Source organism: Anopheles ziemanni, chromosome 3 (genome assembly GCF_943734765.1).
Source record: "Anopheles ziemanni chromosome 3, idAnoZiCoDA_A2_x.2, whole genome shotgun sequence".
In the NCBI taxonomy this organism is placed as follows: Eukaryota; Metazoa; Arthropoda; class Insecta; order Diptera; family Culicidae; genus Anopheles; species Anopheles ziemanni.
Window position 1 is genome coordinate 81,086,843 of NC_080706.1, and position 27,997 is coordinate 81,114,839.

Sequence of the window (27,997 nt, forward strand, 5' to 3'; positions counted from 1 at the left end):
AATTAAATTAACGTTCTCGTACGCAGAAACAGCAGCACCGCAAAGACCGTCCCGTAGATATTTGATGCGAAACTCCATCGAATCGAGTTCGTCCACGTGGCGCTGGAGGTGAAATAATCCCGACACTTGCCGCTTTCCGGCGTGTAATCGACGCAATGCATCTGTTTCCGGTTCGGTTGCGTTTGCATTCAAGCAATGTCCAACGAGTGGTGCAGGAAAAAGGGGTAAAGAAAAAAGATGTTTTATTGTTGGGATGCTAATATTAGTTTTCCATTCGGGCACTCAAATGTAAAAGGGGCGAAAGGACTGCAACGAGAGGGGAAATGGTTTGAAAATTGGTCACAACACTCACATACAGCTGCGCCTTTCGCCTGGTTATACCATTATTTTCATGTAAATGCCACCCAATTGGGAAGGGAAAAGAAAGGCAAAGCTTCCACCGCGAAGGGACATACCGTGTTGAAAATAGTGCATGTTTATTCGGGTTTTCCCTAGTTCAATTCGGTAACGGAGGGAGAGGTTGACGGAACGTTTAGGCTGTTCCGTGCGAATTTGACCATTACGGCCGGAAATGTGCCCACTGCAGCAGTGCATCGATGTTGGCCCGTTGGCATCGGGTTTTCACATCACCAGAAAATAGGGCCCGCATAAATCATGACCTCCAACCTTTTTGGAACTCCCATCGCTGGAGAGTCCGGAAAGTGCTTCATAGAGAGAATGTTCTGTTTTGTGGTAAATGGAGGTTGAAATATGGATGAACCCTCAGTGGTGAAAATAAGTTGACAACGGGCGAATTCATATTGGAAAAACTGTGGAATGAAATTAAACAAGCCTAGAGAACGTAAAAACGCGCTGCAAAAAGCAGTTCAGCTGCTAATTTTAATGCAACTTTTTAGTGGATTTTTACGTGCATCCGGTTCGTGCCAGCCTGGTATTGGTATATTTTATTATTTGTTTTAATGTTTAATGGACGTTGTTATGAACTAACAATAAGGGCAATCAACAAAATGTTCAATGATATTGTTCAGGCGGTTCGGATGGAGGATTACATGATAGGATTAGAGTAACAATTGACAAAATGATTTTGAACAATAAATGTTTTCATTCGCTTGTTTTCTATAATACACAACCATTTAAAGAAAAAATTGAATTAATTATGTTAAGCTAATTTCTACCGAAACAATCAATGTCGCTGTGAAATTCATGTCCGTTTCAGATAGAGTTAAAATTGTTGTTACCTTCGGTCAACTTTAAATGTGCATTAAACTACTACTTTGGATTATTTCGCAAGCTCATTTTTTGTAATACTTGCTGATACCAATTTTTCAATGCCCAAACAAAACAAAACACATGTTAGGAATTTTTCTTTTTGGCTGCGGTTAACTGTCTGCTAATCCAACAATCAACTAATTAACTTCCAGTTTGTCACTTCACCTGATCAACTGCGAATTCAAGGCGATTGATGTTTGTCCTGGACACTAAATTGACTCTAATAAACACATTCGGACCGGAATGTGTCCTTCCTTTGGTTCAGACTCAATAGAAGATGAAAACCGTTCCTTAGCCGGCTTCGATTAAACATACGATGCTATGACGAACGTTCAAAGTCAAACATCCAAACAACTTGTTCCTGCTGGGAACAGTCACTATTATTTCCAACCCCCTCATTTTCCGACCCATTTCGATGAAAGCCTTCTGGCGGTTGATGAGAAACCTACCCGCATCAGCGTGTTGGACATCTTGTCGAGGAATTTCCGCGTGAAAAGCGCCGTCTCGTCGCCGCAGGCATGCCGCACGGTGAACTCTGAACATTGCATGTACTTCTGGAAGGCACTAGAATATGGAAGAGATAGAGAAAGAGAGAGAGAGAAAGTGTGTGTGTGAGTGTGGAAAGCATTAGATAGTGGATGGTGAAGAGGTTCAGAAACTACGCGGATATGACTAGGAGGAAAGTCCAGGATTCAGTGCTAAATATTCGTACGACTTCACGCGAAGGCTGACCGGATTAAGGTCGGCTTTGGAGACGAAGATAAATACTGAAACGCTGCTCGGTCGCATCAGTGTAGCGTGTAATCGGTGTGAAATTGACGGGAAATGCATCTCGATGCAATTGACGGGAAAAGCGATAGAAGTTGGTGTCAAGCGAACTGTACTGTTCTTGTCAAGGATATGTGGAAGGAGTCGTCAGAAGTTAGAGCTACATTAATGAGACCGGGTTCTCATAGAATTGAGATTCAGATGGTGCGATGATAATTTAAGTCCACTGAAGTTTATTCGAATAGTGATATACTATCCTTTTAGTTGCGAAAAATTTTCCCAAAAACACCCACGAAATGGAATAGAACATATCCATTATCGATCGGATTGTTGCGATTCAATGATGTTCCAGTATAACACAAATCAAACACACAGGCGATCAAGGAAAGGGAGTGACATTTTCTCTGTATGAATAATTATGAAATGTTTTTTGCGTGCATACATCGAAAAATTATGTAACCTCTTTTATGCCAGTCTTCTTGGCGAAACGTCCGTCTTCGATCATGTCTACCCCGTGTAGGGCTCACTAGACTTGTTCCCTTTGCGTACGTGGATAGTCGGATCCCTCATCATGTCTAATTATAGCGATGTTCTCAATTTTACGTTGTTTCTCTGTAACTTTTCTTCTGGCTATCAGGCTTCACATTCGACTTTTCGATTTATCATTCATAAGGAGGCATGGATTAAAAAGCTTATAAATTAACTCTTTCATACTATGGTGTATGAGATCCATGTGATATTCTTAACGTCTAGGCGATCGAGAATATGATCACGAAATGCTGTGACATTTTAGTACACACATGCTTCATAAAAGTAGACAGTCGCTCGATCGCGGTATACACTTTTGATCTCTTCAAACAAAAAAAGTGTGTATGAAAGTTTTGTGGAGCGTTTGGCGATGGAAAATCCGAATTCAATTAAATTCCTTACTAGTAAGATAACTTTCAAGACTTCTTTGTTCCAAATAATGGAAGTTGTTCTTTGGATGGACGAGAACTGGATAAATAAATGTAACTTCCCTACGATGACGATGTCGTAGACGATAAAAAGACGGCATCCATGTATATGAAAGGAATTTTGAAATGACGCTCAATCATTGACAATATTGTCCAGAGTAAAATGTGGCATATCCAAATATTGCTTTAGAAACTAATAACACGACATTATATGAACGATATTTTATACATCGGTGTTGAAAACGAACAGCCATAAATATAACGCACATTATTTTTGAAATCCTTACAACTTTACATAATGAGCTAATCGCGATGGTCATTCGGTCGTTTCTTAGCCATCCCGTTCGTCATCGGGGATGTAGCTCAGTGGTAGAGCGCTCGCTTCGCATGTGAGAAGTCCCGGGTTCAATCCCCGGCATCTCCAGAATCGAGGTTCTTTTTTACAGAATTTTCTCACAATTTATATACTAATATAAGCATGATTACCAAGAAATTACTTTTAGTAATTGGCAAAAAAGATGTTCAAGCAATTGTTATAACGTGCCTTTATTTAATTGTTATATACAGACATTAGAAAACTATGTCCTCATGGTTTTAATGTCTTGAAATGATTTTTTGTAAGTATTGGGATGATTATATCAATATTTCTATAAATTTTCAGCTATAAATATGGCGCAAATATTTCCGATATTGAGATAGTAAATTAGACCCGTCGTCGATCAACAGTTTTGTTTTGCTTTGAAGGCTCTATTTCGTTTATAATTGAATTGACCACAGAATCGAAGTCAACGACAAATTGACCAGATCATCTTCCGAAAGAAACAAGCGGAAAAGGCAGGGCCCACCTTAGAGCCACAAATTGAACAGTCACTGTCAGAATTTCGCTGCCTCAGCTTCCAGATGGGGCGAATAGCGTTTACGGGAAAATTCATCCCCAAAATGAAGATTGCAAAGGGCGTCCGGCACGGGCTTCCGTTCCGTAATAAACTGGACATGTGTGACCAGGTCAGTATGTGTGTGTGTCTGTTTCTGGATTGTCATTTCGTTTGAAACAATAAACTTGATTGCCTCTTATCGCTGGCTTTACCCACGTACTATCACCACCTTCGTTCTAACGCCGCCTAAATTGTACTTAGTTCCTACATAAAATGGCAATCGTTTGTCGTTTTTATGTGCGGTTTCTTTTACGTTATTTTGTGCTATCGATCGCGAGATAATCTGAAAAGTAACACGCCTTACACGCCCGTCAGTAAAACGAACGAAGGTTTCGTCTGAGGTTCCTAATGTTGGTGGAAGATGCCTTCTGGTTCAGTTTTCCTAGTCTTGAATTTCATTTCCTTGCTCTAAACTTAAGTTCTGCTTTTTCTCAACAACAATGAATTGCCAGTATTTTGGGGTTGATTGGAATCAAATAAGACAACAGCTTGACTTCTCAGCTATCCGTGATACGAAGCAAACGCTTCCCAAAAAAGAAATTACGTAAGGAAAAGGTTGGATTTAAAATAATGGATAAATAGTTTACCAAAACGGCATTTGTTAAATGTTTTTGAAACTAGTATCAAAAGAAGAAAACCAGGAATTCGGTTTAAATCAGTTGATTTGTTTCTTAAGCTTATTATGATTGATTTGTTGAAGTATCTTAAAATTATTCAAATACTTCAAAGAAAGAAAACCTTCCACTCACCAGCACACAGTTTTGAGTCGCTCCTCTTCGGCGTCCTCCACCGATTTGGTGCTGTTCGGGTGTACGCTGTGTCCAGCATGGTCATGTTGGTGATGGTGATGATGCTGTTCATGATTCACGTCATGACCGCCGTGATACTGACCGCTTCGCAGAGCGGCCGCCGGATGCGTCGCCATTGTCGGACCGACCGGGTGGAACGTCGTCGATGTGGTCGTTGTGGTTGCCGCCGCCTGGCCGAGCTTCGCCATCGTGCTCTGGTAGCGGGTCGCACAGACCTCGTAGTCCTTTTTCACGTGTCGCATGCATGGTGCATGTCTAAGAAAGTCTGCACCGCATGGAATGGAAATGTCGAGCCACATGGTAACATAACAAGGAGAGATAAAAAATGGAACCCAGCCGGGAAAATCCATAACACGGTCATTCCGAATGTATTCCGGATCGGAAGGTTTTTGGTAACAAAACGGATGAAAAGAGAGAGAAAATGGAAAGAGAAAGAAGAAATCGAAGCAAAAGATAAGGTTAGAATGGTCTTTCGTCAATGCAATGTAAAGTTGTTGTGTCTGTGCATGAGGTATAGCTTTTCAAATCGTTTCCGTCTTGTCCTGTCCTTTCATCATCACTACAGATCGTAGCATTTTGTCAGTGAAAGCATAGCAAAAACATATTTTATGGCATGCAGTGGAGTAAAGTGCAGTGCAACAAGGAATGTTATGGTATATGTTTAAGCTTTGGATGCAAATATGGTGGGTTAAGCGTGGATGAAACTCGCAAAACGGATGAGTATTTCAAACATAACAAAAAATACACATTTTGGAATCGAAAAGATGTTTAGAAAGGAAAGAGTGTGTTTCAAAGTCGTTCACTTTATCTGGTTTATGATGTGAACAGCCAATTCTCACCAGACTCGAAATTCACTCCCACAATATCGCTGAGCCATGAGCACCTCCAAGCTTGTTAGTACACTCTACTAAATTATAATTTATATTATTTTAAAATCTATATTGGGCAAATGACATCCCTCATGCACAAAAAGAATTTTACTGCACTCTTCCGAACATATCCAGTGGAATGTTATCAATGGCGTGGTTTGTATTGATTTTCAGTCCTTCCAGGGTCCAAAATTTGTCGTGTAAGACAATAGATTTGAGACAACTAGATAAAAAAAAGTCGTAGGAACCAAATTGATCGAGCGCGCTTTCCAGGAAACATCATCCCTCGACGAAAAATGGCGTTCGTTTAAACGTATCCTTAATGGTGTACGTCCGCTATGTGTGTGTCAAGATGATACGTGTCTTTGGTTTTTCATAAAATTTCGGAAACCCATCTTTTTAATATGTCTATTACCTTCTCCTTTTAACTACGTTTCGCAAATTGGCGGCTATTTCAAATCATTAACTTTCCCACTGTATTTCTGATACAGAATTAAACATTGCGAAGAGAAGCATCACAAGAGTTAACGCTTTAAAATCATAAATATATTGAACCACAAAGCACCAGCGGCAGGAACTTCTCGATGCCAAATATGTGGGGCGTAAACAACGCTCTTGAGTTTTTATACCAGCAATCCTGTCCCTCAACTGCCAGCTTGTAAGGGGTTGGCTATCCATTATCTTTTAAGAAACATGTTCGCTTTTTCCGAAGGCAAACGACTGAATTCGCACAATTCCACGATGTATTTGAGAGTCAAGGGAGTGGGCAAATGTATAGCACGGATGTTAAGTTTTTGCTGTGAGTCGAGCATGACATGTGTGCTAATTAGCGGCTACACATGGCAGAAACCTTAAAAAGGTTGTATAAAAACAAGGTCATAATATTTTCGCTGAGATTTTATCCTTTTTTGTATCGTTGTTTGGGCTTCCAACAAACGGTTTATAATAAAACGGATAATCCTGTACTGGCGAAAGCGACCGAGCTTATCAGCATTCTCATCATCGCGATCATGAGTGTATAAGTTTGTCTCTTGGACCAAACTCCCAAGTGGATACATTTTAATGATCGCAGTGCGCAAGACCAATGCATTATTTTACCGGCATACTAACTGAGATTTTCTGTGCATGTCTATTTTCTTCGAATCTGACCGACGTCACCGACGGATAACCATTTCCATTAGTGCATGGTAAGCATGAGATGAAAGTTAGCTTCTCAGCGGGAAAATAAAGAAACTTTGAACACCCATTCCGGACATATGTTCAGCAAATTCCACTTGACTGCTAATTGCAGATTTATCCAGCTATCGTTTCTTTCCCTCTCCTGTTCCCCTACGGAGGAAGAAACAACTTTGACATGTCCAATCACGGGCCAAATGAGATGGAAATGAAACTTGCCTTAACATTGGCTTGCAATGAGCGGAACGGAATGAAACAAATTCACACAAATTAGTTGTGAGGGAGGCAAACAACTTGAAACAGAAAATCAGTGTGGAAAAAAAAAACTTGGCAAAAGTTTGACGCTTGTTTTGTGGAATAAATGTTGATGCTTGTGAAAGCAGAAAGTTTTACCGACTTCCTTTGCTTCAGTGAACCAAATTACCTGGTTGAGGTAAAATTTTATTTTCGACCAGAAAAAAGATGAAGGCTATTGTAATAGACAAGTGCATATTTGAATACTTTTTTGTTTAGCTTTCGTTAATTCTAGAGAGCTGTATTCTGCCAGGTTGCTTTCCTGAGCGAACTTTTTACCTATTTTTCATTCCAAAAGCGTTTGTGAATTTATCGTGCCGGTGCTCTTAATAAATGCAGTTTTTGTCACTTGATGTCCTTGTCTTTCTTTGATGCCAATCGGCTACCAACTTTCGTCAGGTTTATAAATATGTCCTGTGTGGTTCTATTATTCAATCAGCGATGTGTGTTGGCAGTTTGAAATTCATTTTATTTCAAAATGGTTGCGTGTTTTGATCCACTGATCGTGATTTGAGCAAAATAATGTACGTGCCTCAAACATGCATCATGCTGTCAGTACAACGTTACGCAAAAGAGCGTCAGCAGGTTCTATGTTCAATGCATTCTACTGCATCTGTAAGGAAAAAAGCGACGCATTTCTACACCCTACAGATTCCATTTTCGTCAGTACTTCGGTCAGGGCGGATGCAAGCCCGTATGAAAGGATTATATGTCGGATAGGTTTTGTCTGAAATCGGGGTGTTTCCCACATCAGTATCGTCATTTGGACGACGGTGGCAGACGTGGACAGAAGTGACAGTTTGAAATATTGGTTTCATATTATTGGTTCGATGCATATAAATCCAATCTGAAGGTGCCGACGTAAATCGGCTTGGAATGTCGAACTGTGGGCTTTTCATTTTACTGTCCGAGGAGGTCACCCTTTGCTCTGAGATTGGTTGAGTTGAATACGAAAAAGCTTTTCCTGTTTGCTCCAGCCATTGTCCGCATCGTCGTTCGGTGAGAGTTGCTCTTTTTATCTTTCAATCCCTTGCTCTACATGCCTTTTCCGGCGTTTAGGGCCATACCTTCACTCAGCACATATCGGTCATCGTTAGAAGGTGCATCCGTCTTCAAACAAACGCACCACACCGAGGTGGGAAACCTGCCACGTAGGCATCGTCATTTTGATGCATGAGCGGACTTGTGATACCGGCTACGTGACACTGCTTCAAATGGGGGATATCATCAGTCAGGGGAAAATTGATAAGATTTCCTTCCCCACGTGCGCTTGGATGTCCAACATTTTTCCTCACCGGAATGTTTTTGTATCGCTCCCGGTGCACGACTTGTCACGTGCATTCGAGGAAGAGCATTCCTTTGAAGGCGCATCCTCCCACCCAGGATCCATTGTTGTACTTCGGAGTTTTATTGTCTGTGTGTCGGCGCTCTTGGCGTTGGTCAATGGAAGATCTTCACACGTCTGACCACCACAAGAAGGCGGAATTGCATTTCTTCTCCGTGCACAGATGAACCTCAAGCCCTTCGGAGGCTATTGATAAGCCAAACCATTCGTTTGAAGTTGCAGCAACCCTTGGTCTTCATATTCGTATTCATTCTATTAATCGATGAATTGCCGTTACTGACATATGTTTTTAGCCAATAAGAAAAAAGCTTATCCACGTAGAGATTGAAAATTTTCGTCTTGTTTATATGCTTGTCAACAAAACCAATGCTAGATATTGCTTTAATCCTGCAATTAATAAGTTTATTGGCTGACTCCACGAAGTTTGATTTCATTAATTTTGTCTGACAATTTTCATTCAATAGTCAGAGTAGAGAAATTATGTAATTTAACTTCATCCATTAAAATCCGTATAAAATATTCGTTTAAACACGTACTTCGTTTTACAAGGACTAACGATGTTTTTTTAATGTTTTGCAGCGTTTTCAAATGTGGCAACATCTATTAGGACATGTCAAAAACGCATTGTTTGCATTGAAACTCCCTATGCTTGATATATTCGTAAATTCTATTGGTTTTATGCAAATACATGCTTTTTTACCATTGATACTCTTCAACTCTGATTATGTACAGTACATGATTAATTTGGAGTGTATATGGAAATCGTTTTTCTTTATTTTCTATCACCTCAAAAGTACTAATTTCCCAAATCCCTATGCAACAATAATATTTAATGTAGGTACATTAGTTTTCATTTCTGGAAAAGGATTGCTATTTTATTTCACTGCTTTCGTTTCTGTAAATAAACAGCAACCTTCTACTAGGCGCCTTCCAGGGTGATGTGGTCTTGCATTTTCTTCAAAACTTCATTCTCATAAATGCCGATCCTCACGGGATGAGACGGACTCCGGGCCCGTCTACTCGAGAAATAAGGGGTAATTTATTTATCGCTTGTTGCATTATGATCCCCCGATGGCTACAAAACGTCTCGGCTAAATGAACACGATGAGCCCCAGTCGTGTCGTCTATTGGAGCTCCACGAGACTCGCCACCGATTCACCGATTTCTATCGTGCTAACACTTTCGCTGGCAATTTGTTGATGAGGAAAAGTTTTCTCGTTAAACCGCGTCGGACATGGCACGAAGCAAAACAAGCGCTTAAAGTGTGGGAAAGCGAAATAAAGGTGAAGAAAATAGCATTGCGGTTGCGATGGCGTAGAAGTGGTGGTTATCCCTAAATGGCAGCAAGCCAATGGAACTAGTTTCTCCCCGACTCCGAGTCTCGGTTAGCTTTGCATGCTGATGATGATGTTGATGGGCTTGCAACTACGCAGCAAGTGGTTACGGTAGTAGTTGCGTTTAAGCCTCTTGAATATAAAAACAGCTCAATTACAGCTAATTAAGCAGTAATGCTAAAACAGCGCTTCCGAGTTTTTCTCTCTTTATAGCGAATTCTTTTGTTTCCCCCCACTCTTCTCGTTGTCCTTTGGATTTTTTTGTGGGGAGGAAGCTTTCATCCGGATAATCAGCGTGATTATGTGATGTTCAATGGAGGTGATTGGATTTGGAGTGGGAGACTGTTAATGATCGACTTGCCGATTGGATGCTAACTGATTTTATGCGAGATCGCATCTCATTAGGGTACAACCACAAACGTTATCGATAGGTTACAGTGTGTGTTTGAAAAAGGCAACACTAGATTTTCTTTTTATTTGGAATAAATCTACGAAAAATTTCAGGCTATTAGAAAAAATCTAAAATGAATGATCGTTATTCGCCTGTAATTGAAAACCGTATCAGACATGAACAGTACCAGGCGCCTCCATAGTTTTAGCAATCCTATATAATAATTTTCCTTCCGAGGGTCGACCATGGCCCAACAAACACGCGCGCGAAAAGTAATCCATATACGATCGATGACTGATTCGATGCCGCTACTAATGCAAAATCAGAAAAATGCGCCAACCATTCAATTTATTTGTATGAATGTGAGAAATAAAAAGGGAGAGGTAGAACGAGAGAAAGAGAGAGAGAGTGAGAGAGAAAGAGAGAGAGTGGGGGGGGGGGGGGGTTGCTGTATGAATGGTGGCTGTATGAATGAAAAATATGAAGTGTGAAATAGAATGTCAACACACCTTAAGCTGCGAATAGACGGATGCAATATGTAAATGCAAAGAAATAAAATTTGACATTTCTTCCCACAATGACAGTCATTGCAATATTTCTATGCGTATTTCATTGCAACATTGCTAACATCCGACCGGGGAGGTTAAGCATCGAAATATTACATTCACTGTCATTTTTGGCAGAAATGTCAAATTTCATTGCAGCGAAATATTGAATCCGTCTATCCGCAGCTTTCAAGTCTACGTTGTGCGCAGGCAGTAAGCACGCACATTCTCATGCGCAAAGTAAGCGATGGTTTAAACTAGTGATGAGAAAACTCCAAAATTTCAGGAGCAGATCAGATCATTTGCTCTCAGTCAAAGATCGGATCAGATCAGAAGAGCATAATTGTACTCCAATGCCATAGCGCTACGGGTAATGGCGTCACTAGGATCATAATGGAGCAGATCAGATCACATCGCCATAGGTCTGCCGGCAAAGAGCGTATTGGATCAGATCAGAACACATCGCCATAGCGCTACGGGTAATGGCGTCACTAGGATCATAATGGAGCAGATCAGATCACATCGCCATAGGTCTGCCGGCAAAGAGCGTATTGGATCAGATCAGAACACATCGCCATAGCGCTACGGGTAATGGCGTCACTAGGATCATAATGGAGCAGATCAGATCACATCGCCATAGGTATGCCGGCAAAGAGCGTATTTGATCAGATCAGATCACATTGCCATAGTTCTACAGGTAAAGAGCGTATTGGATCAGATCAGAACACATCGCCATAGCGCTACGGGTAATGGCGTCACTAGGATCATAATGGATCAGATCAGATCACATCGCCATAGGTCTGCCGGCAAAGAGCGTATTGGATCAGATCAGAACACATCGCCATAGCGCTACGGGTAATGGCGTCACTAGGATCATAATGGAGCATTTGCTCTCATATTTTCGGATCAGATCAGATCATATAATCAAGAGAGCAGATCGGATCATAAGAAGCTATTCCTTCTTCTCATCACTAGTTTAAACACGCCACACGCACGCAATGGGATTGCTGCAAACGCACCGGCCGTTTTGAGGATATGCATTGTTCGTCTATTCAGTTCGCAATTCGAACGCGCATCCCAATACATGTTTTTGCGTGCAGGAAACAAACAACATAAACATGCGAGAAGTGTGGATCGCTTTCCGCGGCAGAGTGTTCGGCCAGCCGCTCCGGTATTGCTGTTGTGCGGGTTGGCCGATTTACCTTCCGCGAAACGAAGCGTGTGAGAGAGAGATGGGGAACAACTCCTTCTACGAAAAACACAAGGTGGGGGATAGCAAACGGTACAGTGTGCCGGCCTGCGAGCCGATACTGCGCATTTGACGAATCGTTACACAAATGGAATCATCCGTCACTACAAGTGAAGTAGAAAAGAACGGCAGAATGTGCAACGAATGCGGAACGAATGCTATGGAGAGAGACGGTTGTGCACTAGAAACATTCGTTTTTCTGTAAGCTCAGGTAGCAAACAATCGAAGTATGTCTCTTTAACTCTTTGCTCTCTCGATGTAATTCTCTTTATCTCTTGTTCTAATTTTTTATCATTATTTAATTAAATTATTTTAATAATTTTTTTTAATGTGTTCGTTAATGCGTAGCAAGCGTTTCAAACCCCGGCAGTGTAACAGGTTACAACTTTCAAGAAGTTTTGAAAAAGGGCTTTCAGATAAGGATCATTGTAGCTTATCGTGCTATATTTATTATAGAGATGAGACGAGTTAGCACCAGACGCCTGCGACCTACGAATAGCACCTGGCGTCGGAACATGTTACGGCTAACATGGAGCACGAAGCAACAGTACCATTACCTACCAGAGATGCAGGGGACGGAACAGGACGTCTCCATGGGCCACAAGATCAACGGCAACGTCGAGAATTGGTAGCTCGCCGTATGTTAGCGATGATCGAACGTCCGAGACGAGTGAGCCGTTTGCGCAGTGCTCTCGGTTACCACGACTGCTACATCTACCCACCTGAGGGGCGACACTTGCTACCACCGCGTAGGTCTTGCGTGTACTGTGGAGCACAGATATGGCCCACCGAAACGGGCACAATATGCTGTAACTCGGGTCAGGTTGTGCTACCCGCCTTTGAAGAACCTCCTGCGGAACTGACAGAGCTGTTTGGACGACGCGATTTCATGGACAACATTCGGCGATATAATAGTGCTTTCGCATTTACGTCAATGGGGGCTTCTGTTAAAGCGGGAGATCCTGTACGCCAAGATCAGACTTTGCTTCAAGCAGGTAGAGGGCCTGTTCCGTTTCGCATACAGGGCACACTTTGTCATAGGATTGGTTCACTGGAGTGCCCTGCCGATCGCACACCGGCATACGCTCAGTTGTACTATTACGACGCAAAGCAGGAGCAAGCCAATTTTGAAGCCAGAGTTCACGCACGAACCAATGCATTTCCGCAGGTGCAGCTCGAACGCCGCTATGTCTCGACAATCGACCGCGTTCTGACCCAGCACAATCCACTCGCCAGAAGTTTCCGTCATGCCTACGAGCGTCTTCACAATGCACCGGAAGGGGTTGATGGCGAGGCTGCCCATTTTTTTATTCGTACCCGTATCCCGGCGCTCGACCATCGTCGATACAATAGGCCGACGGCAGATGAAGTGGCTGGTATTCTAATAGTACCACCTCGTAGATTGCTCGAGTATGGGCGCAATTTAGTCCTGCAGGAACGATCAACTCTGCGATTAAAGCAAGTATTCGACACCAACCAAATGATTGATGCCATGCATGCCACCCACTACTGCACCCGTACGGTGAAGTGGGTTGGTCGAATGGGATACCTAAGCAGAGACGCCGTGGGAATAATCGACGGTCAAACATACAGGAGGTTGCTGATGGGACTGTGGATCCTGATCCGGAAAGTAACGAACATCGAACGTATGACGGAAGTACTTCCAGATCAAACGTTACAGTGCGCGAGTATGCGAGCTATCGATTGTGTACTAGGGAAGGTCAGTCCGGATCCACGCTACTGCATCGTGGCGGTCGTCTGTTCCAGCAATATTGCGTAGATCAGTATTGCAAGATTGAGACGATGCGTTTACTGTTTCAACGGAACAATCAGGTGAATATGCGTGTGGCTGCATTATCGGGTCTCCTCGATTTTGCAGAAGATGTTCGTGGTGACGCCCAGCAACGGTCTACGAACCAGCATGACGTGCCGGACGTGAACAACAACTTGATGAGTCGGAATGAGATTTTTGTCCTTTCCAAACCTCCCTAATGATCGCTCCCACACGACGGTGCACACGCGCATAGGGAACCGGGGTACGATCGATCATAAAAAAAAATTGCGATAAAGAACATGTCCCAATAGCCCCAAAGAGCGGAACCTTCTTCCAACATTTAGGACGACTTACCGCATCCTAAGGTTAAGGTCTATGGCAAATTAGTTTTAGAGGGTAGATAGTGAGCAGATGTCAGTCGAAAAATATCTAATTGTATTTTTTTCTACCTCAAATAAAAATGGGCATCTTCACATGTTCTGATGCTGCACTCATGCTCACTTCACATCGGTTTGATCTCCCTGCGTTTATGAAACGCGTCGGAATATAACTACTGTGATACAGCTTTATCTAATTTTGCAAACTTATTTCTCTTTCGTGTAACTCTATTCAAACTGATAAAGGCACTAGAAGGGCTTCAGGAACAAGATGTCAGTTTGGGCTATTTGATTTTATTTGAACAGTCATAGATTGCCGACGGGCCAGGTACCTGGCCTAAAAAACCTAGTATAGTAGATAAATACCGTTTTTAAGATATTTATACAAATAACAACATTTCTTCTGAACTAAAAGAGGATTATAAGCTATTTTTGAATCATGTACTACATCGTATAAATGGAATGAAAAAACAGGATAATCTTCAAGCAAGAAACATAAAACAGAAACCACTGACGCCATCACATGCGGTACGCGCACTATTAAAATACAACCGACAGCGGGAGGGAAGAGCTAACAGAGACAAAATGAAATACATTGACATAATTATTACAATACGTACGTGCCTTCCTGATAAGGTCCTTCCTCGCAGAGCTCGTGTATCACTTCATTAGTGCCGTGGTAGAGTTTGTTGAAGTGATCCCGCTGATGAATATTCATGCAGCGTCGGGTGTAGCTGCGGATACAGTGCAGTCCGGTGTGTAGATCGCTAAAGAGAGCGTATAAGAGGAGAAAATAGCACAAATGGTTGTTGAAATGCAAGTGTTTAGGTATTCACTAATCGAGGCAATTAAGCTATGGTAAGTACAAGTGATTATGAATAAGCATGCATGGTAAGAACATTTCTTCAAATTTCGACGAGTGAAGTTGGACCATATGTTTACAAATTCCCTGCTTTTCAGTTAAAGTAAATGCAGCCAAACAACAAACATAAATGTAGTTAAACAATACACAGTTTTATAACCAACATTGTTATGTGCAAAGCAAACTCTCATCCCTTAATATTGTAATGTCCCTATACCAAACATCCCCCTCGCCAAAATAGTCGGACACATTGGCGCCAAAACGGCTCCCCAAACTGCTGCAGAAACAGTTGTGACATGCGTGCCCTCGTTTTGCTTCCATCAGAAAGTAGGCCAACCGGAGGAAGCTGTACGAACGATAGGATGTTTAGGAGAGAAGACAAAGGCATGGCTATGGTTTGCTCACAGACTACGAGTCGGCGCTTGATCGATTTGATTTACTGTATAATGAGCGTCGGCTAGTCGTTCTGTCGCCATCGGCAGTATGACGCCAGTCTCGTCACCAGCTGAAGTAAAGGGGGAAATGGAACCGAAGAAAAATTTCCGACAAAGGATGCGCGGAGATCATTTCATCCTCAATTCATTCAGGTGAAATTTGTCAGAACCACGTAACTATTAGCAAGCATTGATTTTCCATCCGAGAAGTTACAAGGATGATGGCTTCATAAAGCAATATTGATAAATTTTGTTGATCACTTGAAGAAGAAAAGATTTTACTTTCACGTTTCAGAACGTTGATCTTTTCGACCCATATAAAGCATCCACATAATTACTGAGCTCTGATTGAGGGATCAAATATCAAGGTATGTAATATGATTAGTCAGCGGTGAAGAGGAATACACTTATTTACTAAATACCCACTGTTAGTACTTCGACATTTACAATCCTATAATTTACGCATGAACATCCACGAAAAACCGGGCGTGTGGAAGTTGCAAATCATATTTTTACTCGTAACCAGACCGTATGCTAACGATTATTGATTTACACGAATCTAATTATGTCGACAAAACTCCCGCCACCTCCTCTCAGCCTCCAATCCCTCGCACGGCATAAAACAAACGCTAGTAAGAGCCGTGTAGCCATTTAATGTTCATGATCTGATAACGACTCATAAAAATGAGTCCTCTCCCTTATTTCCATTTCCGGTGGCTTTGGGGTTTCACAGGCAATGTGTCGAAAAGGTGTGCAACCCTTCTCATGACACCACCCTTTGACTCATGCATCTTGGTGAAAGTTGTGTGAATGAGGTACGGCCTCCAATTATGGTGTAATTTATCTCAACAAATCTTCCATGATTCCTTTTCCCTCGGAACTGATAAGGAGCAGAACTTCAGTACGGTAGATTCGAAGGGTAGCTTGGGATATTTCGGCACATGGTAATGATTTTGCGGGTAACCCCTTTTCCCGGCAACCCCTCCCTTCCATCAGCATTCACGTTACCAGTTTTACGATGTTCTTCTAATTGTCAGTCCGCTTCCAGACCCGGTTTACTAGTTCCGCTCCTCCACACCCCAACGATGCAGTGCTGCTGCCGGAAGTAATAAAATGCTAGTAAGTCTTGTCGTGGCATAGTGTTGGCAAACAAACAGCTATCGTCCGGTAAATTACTCGCCCTTATAAATTGAATTAATTTTGTTATGAAAATTTCATAAATTGAATCGTCACTTTCACCCCTGTTCAGTTTTAATTTATTTTGATACACCACCCTGTCGACCTGTTCGATGTCGTTTGTGACTTTTTTCATGAGTTTCCTTTGATCTCTTTTCTTTCTTTGAAACATATCAAACGCCCTTCGTTTTTTTTTTCAACAATGTTGTGGCTCGTTATCACCGATTCCGGTGAGTTGTCGACTGTTGTTGTTGAAAGTTGGTGCCTCTCACGCGTGTAGAAGTAGGTCCAGAAAAAAGGGGAAAAGCTACTAGCTATCATTATTCATCCCACAAGTCCGCACATATACGGTGCGTTCCGGAGGGTATATGTCAGTCAAGCTGCGGCCACAGGCTCCACGCGTAATTAAGAAAGGTTCGTTCGAGGCAAACCGTTTCGCGCCGTGCCAGAAAGATACCTTCATCGTTGTGGAAAAACAAAATCAGGGAGGATTGCTGAAGCAGAAAGTCATATCGATGAATTGAAATAATCTCGAAGGTCTTCGTCATTAACTATGTCTATCTAGATAAGGAGTTGATAGACTTTGCTGGCAGAAGAGCTCAACTGACTGTACTAGATGGCGCTTTTTCGAAGGATAATTCAATTTTTGGTTAGGTGCTCGGAATTTACAAACAACAGCAACCTCTCTTTCCAGTAAAATAAAACAAAACATTAAAAAGAACATCGGTTCCACAACTGGAACATTCGTTAACGATTTTACTTTTCGGTATAGCAAAGACGGGCTGGAGCGAGCTGAAATGAGCAGCTTTCGCCATCAATTTTAATTATGAACCAACATGTGAAGGTAGTTCGGGGAGTGGTACCTTAGCCACGGCATTGCGTATTTTAGCATTTCTCCGCTGTGGAAGGGTTAAAGGGAAAGGCTGGGCGACTAAAAAGTCAGAATGTGTTTCACATTCGTAATTTACTTCATCCGCTCTTCATCCGCAGAACCGTTGGAAGGTTTGGTTGGTACAAAGGGAAAAAATTTGCAGGTATTTCAGACCAAAAAGTACATTATGTTTCATTTTGGTGGATATGTTCCATGACAGTGTTATAGGTATGGAATATGTGTAGAATAATCTCTCAAAATATATTGTATGTTCTACATACGGCTGTATTATATTTTTCTATTAACACAAAACTTCGTTTTCCAAAAACTTAACCTATGTAGGATCTTGAAAATCTTCAAAAAGCAGACGGCACTCAAAAGCAGAACTGCACCGTGAAAAACGCCTCTCGTTCTTTGTTGTGTTGACTATCAAACGTCTTCCTATAATCTCCACAAAATCAATGTTATGTTCGCAATTGACGGAAAAAAATCTCTCTGTATTTTTTTAAATGCACAAGAATTTACAAAAAGTATTGGAAAGGTCAAGCACTAGTAAATAATTCGCCTGAGCAACGCTATTTGCTTCATCCGAAAGACCCACATCGATATGAATTGAAATATATAATGTTTCAATTGTAAAAGTTTGGGTGTGTAATTGAGCGTTTGTTTGTATGTTCGAGTTATTTTGCACGCTCCTTTTCATCTCTGTTGCCGCCAGTTTGCCTGTTTCAGATCTTAATGTGAAAACTCTGTGCCAACAATACTGTCTACAGTGCCGTGGTTCCTATTTTTTTGCAGTAAAAGTTTCATGAAAGATTTTGAAAGATTAATCCTCCTTTTCTTGGATGTTGGGTTCCTTCCCAATACTGTAACCCTTGCATCACGTACGGCCTGTCCAACTTTCGACATGAATGAATCCGTAAATAGAACATCTGAATTTGGCTCAAAGAGTGTGACGAAGCAAAGGAACTGATGTTGACTGGGGTTTGACACATTTGCTTTACTGACTTCGTTGGAATGGAACGGAAGCAGGCTCAATAGAAACATCTGTAGAAAATTCCATAAGATACCGTCCCACTCGTTAACTACCAGGAACTATTTCTCTGCCTTCCCCTTCCACAAGGGGTTAAGGTTCTGTAAGCTCTGGAACTCCAGGATCAGTTCTCGTTCCAGCCACAGCTTGTTACTGTTGAAAGCTTCCAGACTTCCCGGGTTTATCAGTTAGTTTCCGCTTCATGTTTCCGGTCACTTTACTGCAATAACAGCTGTATCCTTTCCCAGGCTGTGGGTGGGCAATGGTCAGTGTATTTGCCTAAGTCGATTTTCTTAGTCTACATTTGAAAGTTTTGTGCAGGTCAAGACGGGAAGGTACAAAGGTCCTTACTAACGCGAGACGTAAAACAGAGGTCTCTGGTATTTACTAAGTACATCTGTTTGTTCGCTCTGTTTGTTGTGGAGGGAGATTTGAATAGACCTTCCTCCTTCACCCATAACAACCCTTTCAGTGTTAGTCCCCCCATCTCTCGCATGATCTGGGGCTAGGCAAGGGTCGGATAGATTTGTTCGATTTATGTTTGTGTTTGTTGGTTCACCTAACAGACAGCTCGTAACAGCTGTGTCCAGTTCATTTATATTTTACCTAATTTGACATGTGAACTTTTTGGCAGATGTCTAAGCCTTGGCGTGCGTTAAAATGTGTCCTTTTGGTGGAATGTCGTGACGAGCACTTCCACAGAAGATAACTACAATGTTTTCTGTACCTTTCGTTTTGCTTTTCAGGTGGTCACAGTTGAATCCCTACTTTGTACCGGTTCTCCAATCTCTCTCCGCAGCAACCTGTATTTGAAGACCTACTGACTGTGGGCGGCCCGTGATAGCTGTTCTATAAGGGTGCATGCTAGCGTTTCGAATAATGTTTATTTATGTTGAAATACATGTTTTATTTGCACACAGCAAACAGCAACAGTTTCTTGTAGTAGTGGAGCAAACGGAGATTACCTTTGTGCAAGAACTCAGTTGCGATAACTGCGGTGCTAAAGATTGCAACCATTGAGCAGCGTACAGAAACTCTCTTTCCGCACAACTGGCAAGCCATTTTCATGGCAATATTCCTAACTCGTTAGCTATATTGGTATCTTAGACTGCAGGTTCATCTCATGTTTTATAGCATGGAGATTACTACAGTGCGCGTGTATCTCTCTATAAAATTAGTTATTTGCGTTATCTTTCCACCGGATGTGGAAATGCATTTTCTTATTGCATTTTTCATTCAAGTGTGTTCGGAGGGATATTGGGTTCACATTCTCTTCCGTTTCTTTGATATTATATGAAGCAAGCCGTTAATGAAACTGGACTCTTCTGCGAGGGGCCAAGAATTGAATGTCAATATTTAAGATCCATTGCTGGTGACGAAATAGGGATGGAATGTTGGGGCAGCTCATATTTCTGATTATACTGGAATTTCCATTATGAAATTTCTTTACTCATGGTGTGAATGGACATATTACAGGCGAAGCTTTTTGCAAAACATCGATTGGAATGATGGTGTCGACTAAAACACACAAGTATTTTTAACTAAGTTATAAGAGTATGGATTATCCATGAGGTTGGGAATTTTGACAGAAACGATTTCCGTGTTTCATATTATTTCACACAAAAACTCTTGATGATGCCGAAGTTAGTTGGAATAGTGTTGTATAGTGTATAAAATTTTAATTAATTTCATTTTGCTTGGAACTTAGGATGTGCTGCCAGTTCTTTCCGGCGGAAACCGGCAGATATTTGTTGAATTTGAATCCTCTTTTGACTTACGAACATGCGTCGAAACTGCCGAAACATACCTTGCCATTCCATTCCACCGCAAACTTTTCACATCAACAGATCTTTTTCAGTTTGGGTGACGAATACTTGGGTTAAAGAAGCGAATGTCCGGGCACTATTTGGCGAATGACAATCACTACATCTAGTTTGGAGCTCAACATCGTGCTTAAGAGCTGTGAATTCCAACCGCAACCCTTAGGCATCGTAACGACTCCTCCCTCAGTCTCACGTGAAGTTTGGCATCCGATAGCTGTCGGTTTGCATTTTAAGGATGGATTCGAGAGACTAGTGAGATCCGATATACTTTTGTGCAGTTTCTTTTGGTTTCCTCCATTTGGGAAATCTTTCCCCCGGAACAGTCAGACTTCCTTTCGCGTACCACACGATCGCACCCTTCCGGCGGAAATGTGTTGAAACGTTAAATTAGAAAAGTTTCGCTCTTCTAATTATTCGCCCGGTTCTCTTCTCGAATATCATCACGCCAAGCCAATGGGACTGGACCACTAGGGAGGGTAAGTTTCGTGGAGTTGTGCGTGAATGAGCTCGACGACATGCCCAAATAGTTTCACCGAACCGCAGGATGTGGCACACTGGTGGCTTTTCCGTTTTCCGGTTGCCAGATTCTGTTTGTCCCTTCCGGTCACCGACCGGACGACGAGGTGGTTCGGGTCGTCCTTTTGAACCGACCCGGGTTTGTTGTTTCCGCGGTTGTGTTCGGTGGGCTGTCGACCGAGCGAGTCACCAAGTTTGCTTTGGGTCCGGCGGACGATGTTTGAAAACTGAAACAACGACCATGTGGAGCAAACTTCAGCTGCATTCGATTGTTCAGCGGTTTCTGCCTTTCCGTCCAACCTATTTTTTCACGTGAGTTTATGCAAGTGCCAGCTATTAGCGTTGCAGATTGCGGTTTTGGGTTTATAATGTGTCCTTGGTCGGTGGAAAAATCCATGTTCCGTAATGGTAGACCGTTTTAATAGCCTTTACCGACCCCAACTATGGGCGTGAAGCTAACCATCTAGCTGGGTTGGCGGTACATGTCCGCAAGTTCCTTTATGCAAGCGCAAATTCTTAGAATGAAAAATGCCTACCGTTCGTGTAGTGTTGAGGTGATAGCAGCGATAATAGTTCTCACATCCTTCTTTTTTGGACAACGCAATGGATCCAACCAATTCTCTAACTAAACCACAGTAATATTACGATGGAATTTTACAATTAACGTGCTCCTACGTCCCTGAGGTGGATAATGTAAAGCTATAAGATAAATTAATCTATTCACAGCACTTGAACAGGATGACTGAAATCAACGTTTTGAACACCTATTAAATGGAATATAAAAGGCGTGAGCATAAGCCGTAAGAATGGACATGTGGGAAAATAGCCAGGATGGTTCTTACATGACCTAAAGTCAACGTCAACCATAACTGTACGAAGGAAAAACTGAAGCCTCAATAGTTCATTTCATTTACTTTCATCCAACCGAAAGATTAATTGTATCTCCTCATCGGTTTCAGCAGGTAGTGCCGGGACTGGATGCCTTACAGATAAAGGGTTTTACCAGGTAGGGGATCCAGGGATAATACGCACCCCTTAAAGAAAATTATTGAGTTTTAAGAGAACTTTGCTAGTGATTGTGGATTATATTAACTCAATCGGTTAATTAATGCTCACAGTGACCTGTTGAGGAGTTTCTGCCTTTTTTGTTAAAAATAAGGATTTTTAAAATTTCCACAAAGCTCATTTTTTTAAAGATCTGTATCTGGTAGAGGGAAAACGCACCAGCGCTGGGGTAAAATGCACCATAACAAAGGGGCAATACTTACCACAGAAAAGCGGCAAAAGGCACCAAAACAGTGAAGTAATATGCACCCCTCCTCAAATAATTAAATTTGGATCAATGAAAAAGTTAAAAAAATTCCTTTTATTAGACTGGAAGGAAATAAAATTCAAAACATGTCTTTTATTAATCAACATTGATTCGTAAAAAGTAAAAATTCGATTCAGTTTGTTTAAGAAGTTTTGGAAAGGAAAGGGTGCGTTTTGCCTCAGGGGTGCATATTACCCCAGCCACCCCTACGAAATCAATGCCTTTCCCAAACGTCTCCCAGCAAGACAACGATCTCCCAACGAATGCCAGCCAAGACCGTGTACAACCGAGCGTGATTACGTTCACCGAAATTCGACCAAATGTCGGATGACACGTCGAGGTCCCACAAGCCCCAAATTCCAAGTCAAAAAACGCCGATGGATTCCCTTTCAATTTATTGTGTACGAAATCATGGACTGAGGTAGTGAAAAGCTTTCGACGGTTGGCTTTACTTACGGGCAAAGTTTATCCAGCTCCTCCTTTTTGGTCACGAACGACAATTCCGATGTGGCGGATAGGACCTGAAGCGGTCTCGTGCACTGTACCAGCTCCTCCTGGCCGCAGTCTTCCGTGAAACCCTGTCGTACGAGCGCTGTGGAGTTGAAAAAATGAAAAAAAGAAAACGTTACTTTCAACCATGAACACTTATTGCACCACTGGGAGCTGCATTTTCCGGCAGAACCGGGACCGATCCGGTTTTTGCGGGTGATTAGGGCAATTTCAATCATGATACGGTAGCATTACGATGCAAACTGACTATCGTTCCTCTTTTGAGACCTTTTCAAAAAGTCAGTTCCGAAACGACGTACAAAAAGCTGATGACCAAGGCAACGAAAGCTTCTGGATGGCAACGAAGCCATAGTTGTGGCGCTTTTATGCTTGACTAAGCAGTCGACAGTTTTCCCGGGTTTCCATGCTTAGGGAAACGCCGTCACACTGTGTCAACTCATATCCATTGGGGAGTACATGAAGAAATGGACCGCTAGGGTTCCGAAATCTCCTGAACCTGATTCCGATCAACCGTTAACAGTGATAGGTTAATCGTCCGGTAGCTTAGTAAGCGATTTGGGTTCACTTTTCTGCACGCCTGGTGCATTTTTGGGCAGTTGCGCGTCAACGAGTGTGAGATGAGATATTAATCTTAGGGCACAGTGAGACTAAGGATAGGTGTTGCAATATCGTCTGTTCATTTTAGTGCGCATGGAGGGATGAAGTTCGCCTTAACGTTGGAATGGGTCTGTCTTTTTTCTTGTGAAATGCTTCTTCTTCTTCTTATTCTAACGGCCGTCTGGTCATACCTTCAGCATTAAGGACTTCTTTCTAGATTTCTTCTTTCGAGGCTAGATTTCTTCTCGTTAATCCGGAAAAGGTCGTAATTGATTTCAAATGAAATTTTAATATGTTATGATTAGAATCGGTTTTGGGGATGGTTGTTTTTTTTTTTAAACGAAGGACCTGGGAGCAGGGGGTATATTATGTAGGGGTCCAAATGCTGGATTCTAGTGCTCATCAGGCCCAATTGGTCGCAATCCATATCCTCTCACACATAGATTGGATATTCAAATTCGATTAAACAACGAGAACAACATTTCGATCTATTTCCTTGTAAAGCGAGAATTGGTGCTGCAATTGCAATTCGGCGATCTGGTGGTCATTTTCATTGATATCCATGTGGTTTTGAGCAAACCATCATCCAAAGAAAACAACAAAATCGCCAGAAGCAAAAGCTTATCCAGTTTTATCTGTTGAAAATCAAGCGAGCCTTAAATTTATGCATTGGAAAAGCGATAGGATTCGCTGTTGCTTTCGACCCACTGAACAATTACATATGTGGAAGACCTCGTTTGGAATCGTATTTGTATTACATCTGATTTCGATGGTTTGCCAATTGAGAAATCCCAAAAAAACAAGTTGATTTTTTTTACATTTTGAGGATATTTTTAAACACATTTTTCAATTGACATTGAAACTTTTGCATGTTGTTTACCTTAAGAAAAGAGCTTCAATCGGATATTTTCCTCTATGTAGGACTGTTGGTACACAAAAGCAGTCACTTTGTCAGCTTGATTTGATTCAAATCAACTGGGTTCTCATTAACCCGTCCAGTTAGGACACTTGAGAGCACTAGGACGTCATGACCGGAACCCGGCTTTTGGCAGCCCATTGTGTTTCCAGTCAACCGACGATGCACTTTTAACGGTCGGTTGTCTCTGTCGACTTTCAGAGCGACTGCATCGGATTACCACGCCGTGGTTGGCCTTCGACCGCTCGGACATCGGTTCCCCAATACTCGGCCGCACTGCCGATGACTGGAAATAAATTAATTAATTTAATTATGTGTTCATTTTTCGTCTATTCCGGGTTCGAGTTGGAGTGGTCCGGACGGATTTAACTCGAAGCCCACTCACGCGCCCTTCAGTTACACATCCACACATACATATGGCGCCTGGACGGACGTGTAGGCCACAGTGCTATGGTCCATCTGTGACGTTGGTGTTGGAAAGCCGAACATTGTTGTCACGGCGCAACTAATTACCGGAAGATTATGAACTCCAATCCGGTCGCACATGGTGTTCCAGCAGACACGTGCGGACCGTTTCGATGTGCTTTCCGAGAGCTTGGCGAGGATATTCCCTATACCAGAGAGCTTTCCGGATTTCAGATTTCCCATCACATGGTCAGCATGGTGAGTACTGCATGGACACTCCTGGGTGGCGCTATGGAACACCTCCGTTACATTGAAGTACCATTATCATGATGTGCGAATGCAAAATACACAAAAACGCAGTTTAGGATTTAGGAAAAACTCCTCGTTTGGTAGTATTTTTCTAATTACCGCTCTCGTCGTTTCCAGAGAGCAGGATTGTAATTACAGGAATTCATGTCAATGTTGGCACACACGTGTTGTTACTGGTTCAATCGTAATTCGTCAAGTAAAGAACGATTGTACACACCACGGCATCATGATACTCCTGATTTTCCAGGTAGGTGCGCCTAGATATTTTTTGTGTTTGATGTGCTTGATGTGGACTTCAACCATAACGGTTTCGTTATAGGCTGGAATAAAATAAAACTAGAAGAGCATTCTCAGAGATTCCTTTCATTTGCATAATGTTTGAAGGGTTTGAGGCGTTTGAGTAAAATGAAGCACGAAAGTAAATAATGGATGTACGTCGGAATTTTCTAAGCAGAATTTGAACTTTAATATACACTTTCTAGCGTATCTGCTCTAGTTTATCAGTGGAATCAAGTTTTATCCGGCCAACAAAGACTACTCTGTGTGCGAATTATAACCACGACTTCCGTTTATTAGCGAGATCGCTTTTACAGGATTTCCATGTTAACTTTATGCTTCCAGGATGCTCAACTACTCCATGCCCTGTTCGATCGACTCGAAACTCATCTTCACTTACTCCATGCTGCATTTGGCCGGCTGTTTGCGATCGGCAGAATTTTAATTAAATGTGAAGCCCATTCCCATTTTTATGTACGTCGCTCGATGTTTTTACGCTTCACCAGCAAGCGAAATCCCAGGTCAAACTGGCGTGTGTTGGTGCGCGATTCAGTGGGGGATAAAAATATTGCAATCACAATTGCACTATATTTCTCGTCTGGTGCAGAACCCCCGCCATCCTCGCGCCGGATGTGTTTTCACGAGCATGTCTGCCATAATTGTACGCAACTATTTCCCCATTTTCCGACTGGAAAAACTGCCTTCTCCCTGGGCCTCGGTCCGGTGGGGCTGGATCTTTTGTTTAAAAATTTTATTTGATTATTTAACAACAGATGAAATCGTTAATGAATAACGAGCTCCGAAAACGTGATGCGGAGGGGTGGGTTGTGGTGAAACAGCAAATGAAAATTATCCAGCAAAGGGACAACCCTAGCGAGCGGACCAGATTGAGCCAGCGCGAAGAGAACGAACCAAAACGGGAACCAAGTTTATGAGGCCGCGTGGCCGTCAATGTGCCCTCTCGCGGAACACCATTTTCCGCCAGCTTCGTACTGCTTGTAGTCGTGTTTAATGATGCCACGTACCTGTGCGAGTGTGTGTGGATATTATATTGGACGAAGGTGCACATTTCGAAACAGTACTCGCAAAATTTAATGCTTTTGGACAACGACGACGACGTCACGCTGGATTTAAGTTCGAGTTTCGACCCGAATCGATTTTCCCGATCGGAGGAAGGAAATGGAGGAAAAATCCAATGAAATATAACATTCAGAATGCATTAATGTGAAGTAGTTGAAGATAGTGTTTGTTGTCTTGTCATGGATATTGAAGGTAAATATCATTGAAAATGTTTTAACTTTTGGTTTACAAGAGTGAAACCATTAAAACTCCACTCCACGTACCCATACACGAACAGATTACAGGTTGTATTTTAGATTTTATAAAAAAGCAGACCAAAATGGAAGTTTAATTACGAGCACAGAACCGAAAAATTTCCTTTACGTCATCGAAATCGATTTCGCTTGTATCCGGTGTAAGGAAAATTGAAATCTAGTAGGTACATTGTCACAATTGCAACGAGGCAGGTATGATTGGTTTATGTTGGCATCCAACCCTTTTTGGGGAGGTCGGCTTCGCGAACAATTTGGTACACTCTCCGAATTGGACCGATACGCTTCAGTTTAATTGATTTTGTTAACAACGGTCCCGCGTGTTGTCGTCGGCCGCTTTTCCGGGGAAAAACGTGGTTCTCGTCTGGTTTTCGCGCAGCACCAAAATGATGCAATGAAAGCTGTGGCCACAGGCCCAAATAGGAAACGAAGCTCACGATCCGATTAGCAGACACAAGCACACGCAGGTGTGGGCTGCTGAGATGACGTGACCACATCTCTGTATATTAGCTTTCATGTAGTGCCTCGGTAGGATGTTTTTTAAGTAGTTGTTCGGGTAATCGGAGCTACCCGGGAGCGTGCAGTTGGTTTTTCGTTAGCCCTACCTCGGTTTGGGTTGCACATTCATACCAGATGCACTGGAACGTATCCTGCAGGGGGAGTTTTCCACCAGATCCAAAATGGCACCCTTGCAGCACCAAAAAGGACATGTAAATAAATGTAATTTGGTGAAATTATCCCTTCGGGAGGCGCGATAAGCAGTCGAAATCCCACCCACTCGACCCATCGTTATGGGAGATGCATTTTCCGGAGTGCCAGTTCGATCTTCGTATAATGCCATTTTCCATCGCTGAAGGTTGCTTCCAAACCGTGCCAAAGGGAAATTGTCCTCGAACATTCCATGGATCGAGAATTCAACAATTTTTTTGGATTGAAAACGTGTGGGAAAAAGCTAACATTAGGCTAGCAATCCACTTTTAGTGGCCTACGGGGATTTAAGGGTTCTTCCTTCCGATCTTTTCGCTTTTTGAGACCTTTATTACGATCCCTAGACTACTATGGTTGCTAGATGATATGCATTTGAACGTTCTACACTTGAGTTACTTGATTTTACGGAAAATCTTAGTCGATTAGGCGTTTATAACATGTGCTTTAATCCGTATTCTCCCCTATTTCTATAGCGTGTGATTAGCATTTTTCAATCATCAAAACATTAAGGTTGAAAACCACAACCTAGTTTTTAATAATTTTTAAAAAGGTTTACTTGAATAAAGAATAATAGAGTCTTTTACTTTCACCTGAAACTAACAATTTTAAAGTTTTTACAAGTGTTTGCATCCGAGCTGTTTAACTTCGGCCGCAACTCACTCATAAAATGTACCCCTTGTCTGCAAAACAAACATAGCCCAACTTACCCTCCGAAAATGGTTCCTTTATGGTTCAATGTGCTGAATTTTCCACTCACCTGCCATAGTGACGAGCGTTAGATGGAAGACACTGCCGGTGCTAATATTCATGTTCCTCCTAATCCTCAT

General features: G+C 42.1%; 1 protein-coding gene and 1 non-coding gene across 2 annotated transcripts; one reads left to right on the plus strand and one right to left on the minus strand.

Moving 5' to 3' along the window:
• Positions 1-2: 2 nt before the first annotated feature.
• Positions 3-27,997, minus strand: LOC131285595 (uncharacterized). The gene is made up of 6 exons (XM_058314454.1): positions 27,928-27,997; positions 22,575-22,710; positions 14,716-14,858; positions 4,678-5,002; positions 1,719-1,833; positions 3-161 (listed from the first exon to the last, which is right to left on the minus strand). Exons 1-6 carry the CDS (start codon positions 27,995-27,997, stop codon positions 3-5), a joined length of 948 nt encoding a protein of 315 aa, XP_058170437.1.
• Positions 3,346-3,417, plus strand: Trnaa-cgc (transfer RNA alanine (anticodon CGC)). The gene has a single exon. It is a non-coding gene; the product is annotated as a tRNA-Ala (tRNA).